Here is a 6,183-nt window from a genome sequence, read left to right as displayed (position 1 = left end):
TTCAGTACGTTTCCTGTCAGCTTTTTGTTTCTACGAAACAAAGCAAAGATGTGGATCCTTCGTAACCTGCTGTTCACCATCTGCAGTAAGTTGTCTAAATAGCTACAAAAGTAAACAGATGAAGAGTACAAATTTAAGATTTAGATTTATATGCATTAAATCTTTTTTCTTTTGTAGTTAAGGTCAGAAAAACAGCTTTCATTAGGCTCGGGAATGTTATACATGACTCTTGCTCTGACAAAATAAATAATTATATGTATTTTTTTTAAACTATATTTTCATGATTTTACAGTTGCTCTGAGGTGTGTGACCAGTGCAGTAGGGGTGATCCATGTGACTGGATATGTGGGGAGTATAGTTAAAGTTTCCTGTTCCTATGATGAGGGTTACGAGTCTTATGAGAAGTACCTGTGTAAGAACAACTGTGGTGACAGTGATGTTCTTGTTACAACATCGGAATCAAGGAAAAACAAATACAGGATCCATGATGACAAAACAGCACGAATCTTCACAACGACCATCTCTGATCTTCATTCTGCCGATGCTGGGAAATACTGGTGTGGAGTGACCAAAACTGGAAAAGATATCTACACTGAAGTCAAGCTTAAATTAGTACGAGGTAAATAATCCCCTCAGCTTAATCTGTCTGTCCGTCCTTGTCTGTCTGATCTTGTCTAATCTAATGTATCAGGACCTAATCCTTTTAATCAACAAATAATACATTAACATGTATTAACACATGTTAAAACATATTAACATAATACATTAATGATACATTAACATTAAAATGATTTTAAATGTTATTAATTATATATATATATATATATATATATATATATATATATATATATATATATATATATATATATATATATATATATTTATTATATTTATTATATTTATATTATATATTATTTATAATAATTTTATATGTCACCTAACCACATGATGGTGAAAAAAAAGAGCGGCCTTGATCATTTATTTCCGCTGAAAATTATTGTGGTAATCTCAAGCTTGTGGGCGGTGAACTCTCAATAGACATCAATGCCTATCTGAAAGCACAAATGCATGTGAAGCAAGAAAAAACCCACAAGAACCTGAATATAAAAATGTCATGCTGCTCTTCTGCGACTCTAACATGTCATTTGACACTGTTTATATTTTTGACAGACAGCTGCTGTGACACTGTGACCAAAGTTCAAAGTTATGAGGGATACTCTGAGTCTGTCAGTTGTCCGTATGAGTCTCAGTACCAGAACAGCTTGAAGTACATCTGCAGAGGAAACCAGCCCTCCACATGTCTGCAGCAGGCACTGATCACCTCTGACACCAAACAAAATGGGCGATTCAGACTTGATGATGACAAAATGTTAGGAACATTCACAGTGACCATTAACAGCTTGGTCAAAAGTGATTCAGGGTCATACCTCTGTGGTGTCCAAAGAAACTCGGACCTGGATGTTTTCTCTGCTGTTGAGCTGAAAGTCAAAGGTGAGAGGTCATAGTAATATCACTTTACACCAACTGAAAGACAGCCTACAGTACAGTTTTCTGCAAAACACTTTTTAGGAAAGCTGAATAGTTTGTGATTTCACAATTTTGTCTTTCCATCTGACAGAGTGGTGCTGTGTCAAGTCAACTCAAATAAATGGTACTGTAGGACATCCACTAATTTTTCAGTGTCCCTATCCTCCACAACATCGGGATAACAGGAAGTTTCTCTGTAAGGGAGACCATCGCAACAAATGCACAGACATGGTGACAAGTCAAAGTAGATTTGCAATAGAAGATAATGGTTCTTCCAGCTCTTTCTCAGTGATGATCACTAAGATACAAGCAGATGATACTGGGACATACTGGTGTGGGTCAGACTCTCAGTGGAGCCATGGAAACTACACCAGGATTCAGCTTTCAGTCGGTGAGACGAATACTTGTGCATGAAATAACATGGTTAGAGCTGTAAGTTACACCCTATTCTCAGACCATTGTGTTAGTGTGTCATGTCATTGTGTCATTTGTAGCGTGATGACTGAGGATACTCGTGTAAAACTAGGACTACGGAAAATCTCATTTACTGCTGCTTACTTACACTTTTTTGGTGGCTTAAATATAGACACAGCCTCTTCCAGCCTTGCAGAAGTACCTCTGATTGTGTACTTAGTTCTCCAAGCTAAAAGCTAAAACATTATTATTATACATAAACATAATATTATTCTAACTAATTATTCTATTTTCTAATGAAATATTACCGAAAATGAAAATATATATATGATGATTCAATGATGATTCAATTCATTCAATTCTCGAATGAGAAAAACATGCACCTATAACAGGGTGTTTTACTGTTTAAATTAGTTAAAGTCTAACTTTAGCTCAGTGAATACTTTCAGAAAGACTTAACTGACTGCTAGAGTTCTACTCCTTCCTTTATTTTTTAAAAAAAGTTGCTAAGAGCCTTGTTTCTCCAACAGTCTTTCAGCAGCACACTGGCAATGGAGCTTCCACAGTGGAAACACCAGCACAAATTTCAGGTAAACTTATGAAGGGTACGGTATATACAGTATGCATCTTTTAGTCTATAGTGCTGTTGATCAGTGTTGTGAGATCAAATATTTTACCTCTCCATAAGCTATGGATACTTTTTGGAACTAGTTATAGTTTCATGGCAAAACAGAGTGTGTGCACCCGTGGCCAACAGCAAATATCAATAAAAAGAAACATTATCACAAAGGATAATGTTTGAGGATGTTTTTTTTACTGTTTCTGTTTTGGTTTCTGTTTTTCAGATGCAGGACAATATGTGGTTTACGCTGTGCCCGCCCTGCTGCTGGTACTTATATGTGTCCTTGTGCTTATAGTTTATAAGTGCAAACGTCAGAAAATAAAAGGTATATTCTGGATTCATAGACATGCACAAATTTCATGAAATGTACATGTGAAAAGAGCATAACCACGTTTTATGCTGTGTGTGTTCAGGTAATGAAGCTGTCGTGAACAGAAATACATCAAAGACAGGAGGTTTAGAGGAAGTAATGGGTACAGCAGAAAATGGCGTAAGACAACAGCAGACAACAAGTCTCACTATACCACAACTAACTGATTTTATTCTTAGCTGTGTTCAATACAGTACTTTGCAAAAGACTTTCATGTAATTTTTAAAAAGTTCTCAAGGCTTTCTGAAGGTCATTCAAAGTTTTTCTTTGGACATTGGTTCACACTCTCGTTTTTGTTTGTTTTTTTCCAATAAAAATAAAAGTAATGTTCGAATCTCCACTTCTCCAAAGCTGTACAGCCCTACTATATCCTCCTCCTCCTGCATATGAACTGAAATCAGCTGATTGTAGCACGAGTGAGCAGGAAGAGCATATAACTGAAGAACCTTTGTAATGCAAGTAACAACATAACTGTAACTGTAAGGGAATTACAAGGCGTCCCACATCATAAACATTTCATCGTTTATGAGTTTTTATAATTTAACAGAGCAGAATTATGTCAAACATCAGTTTGACACTAGATGAAAGCACTGCTACTGCTATGCACAGCTTCATGGAGCCTATAGCACGGCTTCAGTCTTGTCATGTGACAGTGTTGGCGTTTAGTAAAGGTCACAGATCACCAAAATTGCAATTCAAATTCTTTTAAGCAATTTCACTTGGAGAGCAAGAGGTTTGCAGGCATTGATAACTATGCCTTATAACCCTTACTGTTCTGAGCATGATATCACTGAGATCCCTGGAGAAAGATTCTACAAAACAGGAGTTTGAACTTAAGGATGAACATAAGCAGTAATTTAGGATTTGATCAAAATATTAAACTTAAATGTCTGTGTGACCACAAAAAACATGTTTACATTTAACTCAAGAATTCAAACACTAATAATGTTCAACACTAATATAGGATCAAATAATTAAGTAATCACATTTAAAATCACCATAATTGCAACAGGTGTGACAGTGATTTGATGACAAAACTTGATGCTCATCTTGAAATTGTGGGGATTACAACTGATTTGAATTAATTATCACAACAACAAGCACAGTTTAAGGAAGAAATAATCAGTTAAGATTTGAAAACATAAGAGAAAAAAGAGAAGTAGTCCCTTTGCTGGTTCTGCAGTTCTACAGTGTGAAATTAACCGCCGACTAAAAAAATTTATAGTAGTGGATTGTCTCATTGAGGTATTTGGGGATAGCACGAAATGTTTTTGATGACATACTCTGGCCCACAGGCTACACTTAAGAGAGCTGCAGCTTTATACTTTCTATGATGTTGAGCTGAGAACATGTGGGAAGCATCCAGTTTTAGACTTTTTAACTTCTTTTCACCCTAACACTTCGGTAAACTATGGAATTTATCTGCAGCAATATTTGAAACATTATTTGCCTTTAGTGTTCTATCAGATTGTAATTGTTGGTCAAACATAATGTATTTTATACACATCTCTTACTATAATTCTTCATATTGTGAGTCTGGATAGATGTGGTTTTACTCATTAGTGGTGAAATCAGATCATAAGACAATCTTAGTTTGAAAGTGGTGCCAGAAAAAAATGTTGTTTTTTAATGTTTGCTTTATAAAATGTTTCCATAACACCGTCATGTGTTTTCCATTGGTTTCTGAATAGATTTATGGAAACGATGAAGTTGTGAGGTATTCAGAGAAGCAGACCTCCAAGAGTGCCTGTAACGACTATCATGATGCAGGTGAAGATGAACCAGACTATGAAAACTGCACACAATCTGAAGAAATCTACTGTAATGAAGATTTCCATAAAGCCAATAGAAGATGAGATTAATTACATCTGTGCGTACATTCAAAAACAGATTCAAAGTGTTTTGTTCACCAGGGCTTGCACTTAATAAATGTTCCTTTGTTTTTCATTCTTTTGCTGTTTTCACTGCCTTAGCACACTAAACCTGTTCAGGTTAAGGTATTGCTTGCTGTTGACAGCATGATGTGGACTGTGCTTCTGAAACTGTGAGAAACCAACCAAAAATTAAATGTAATCATTGCTTTTTTCATTTTATGATACTTTTCCCCCCCCCATTGGTTTCAATTGAAGATTTCTGACACAAGCAGTTACTGGATTCAATTTTGCAGACAAAAGTAAACATTATTCATCAACATGTGTCACGTAACCATCTAATAGCAGCACAAATGTGGCAGGTTTCCCCCGTGGAGTGCTTCTATTAACCGACGTATATTTTTGGTAATGCTTGGTTTAAATTTGGTAGTACAACCACAGTACTAAGTGAGATAACCGCAGTATTGTATTGCTTAAATTTATGATGATGTATTTATATATTTTTTGTTTTTCTTATTCTTCTATGTAGGAAACTTTTTTTCTCACTTCTAGAGAGCTTGGTGCCACTTGAATGAAACCTTCAACTTTAATTTTCTTCTGAGGAGATTAAAAAAAACTCAACTTCCATCAAAAAGTCTCACTTTCATTGTCACTGGTTAGTGTGTCACAGTGACCCTGTGGTTACAGCACCAGTAATTTTACTGCAGTATTTTACAAGAGTGCAGTTTGCATCACTTGTTAATAGGTATAAAGATTGGATACAGGTATGTTTCTTGCAAAACTTTAATTCTTGCCTTTCATTTTATTGTAATTTTTAAAAATAAGTGCTATATTTAATATTATAACTTCTTTTTACTTTTCACTAATGATGTGGCACCAAATAATTGGTTATGGGCATAAAGTGAACAATTATGACGGTATTTGAAATGATTAGATTTGCTTTTCCAGGGGACCATTTTGGACTTTCCAGACAGACAGAAATAAAGACGACAGAAAAACATGACTGTTGTTCCTCTTTTGTGATGAATCTTTCTGTGAAAATTGGAAGTGACTGTAGTGGTAAGCATATTGCAAAGGAAACTTTTAAATATAAAAATAACAACACACTTCTCACGCTGGATCTGGATATGTCACCCAGTTGCTTAAAGAGAAAATCAGCTAAAGGTTTTCTATGAACAAATCTGTTTTAATTTGTGCTCATTGCATCACAATAGAAGGAAAATACAATTCCAAAGCACAATATGACAAGAGAACAGGGAACATTTAAGAAAATGTTGGCATACATGGGTGTTATCAGCTGCACTACCAAGCTTAAACCAAGAAGGATGATAGTTGCTCCATTAGCATTATCTGACAGAACTAGTTAGCTGCTTTACCAA

The 6,183-nt window shown here is 35.3% G+C and overlaps 1 protein-coding gene across 1 annotated transcript; it reads left to right on the top strand.

Annotated features, from left to right (window-relative positions):
* Nucleotides 1-5,807, top strand: LOC113023232 (polymeric immunoglobulin receptor-like). The gene is made up of 8 exons (XM_026169258.2): nt 1-85; nt 293-619; nt 1,171-1,491; nt 1,619-1,918; nt 2,472-2,531; nt 2,787-2,888; nt 2,977-3,053; nt 4,625-5,807. The coding sequence occupies exons 1-8, from the start codon at nt 49-51 to the stop codon at nt 4,787-4,789; spliced, it is 1,389 nt and encodes a 462-aa protein (XP_026025043.2). The 5' UTR covers nt 1-48; the 3' UTR covers nt 4,790-5,807.
* The last annotated feature ends 376 nt before the right edge of the window (nt 5,808-6,183 follow it).

Source organism: Astatotilapia calliptera, chromosome 6 (assembly GCF_964374335.1).
Source record: "Astatotilapia calliptera chromosome 6, fAstCal68.1, whole genome shotgun sequence".
NCBI classification, from domain to species: Eukaryota; Metazoa; Chordata; class Actinopteri; order Cichliformes; family Cichlidae; genus Astatotilapia; species Astatotilapia calliptera.
This window is presented reverse-complemented; position numbering and strand designations above follow the sequence as displayed.

What these genes read in the sequence shown, in the direction of transcription:
- LOC113023232 (XM_026169258.2), top strand. Translation starts at nt 49, where the DNA reads ATGTGGATCCTTCGTAACCTGCTGTTCACCATCTGCA. An exon ending in CAAGCTTAAATTAGTACGAG is followed by an intron (nt 620 to 1,170) that starts GTAAATAATCCC and finishes TATTTTTGACAG; the next exon opens with ACAGCTGCTGTGACACTGTG. An exon ending in TGTTGAGCTGAAAGTCAAAG is followed by an intron (nt 1,492 to 1,618) that starts GTGAGAGGTCAT and finishes TCCATCTGACAG; the next exon opens with AGTGGTGCTGTGTCAAGTCA.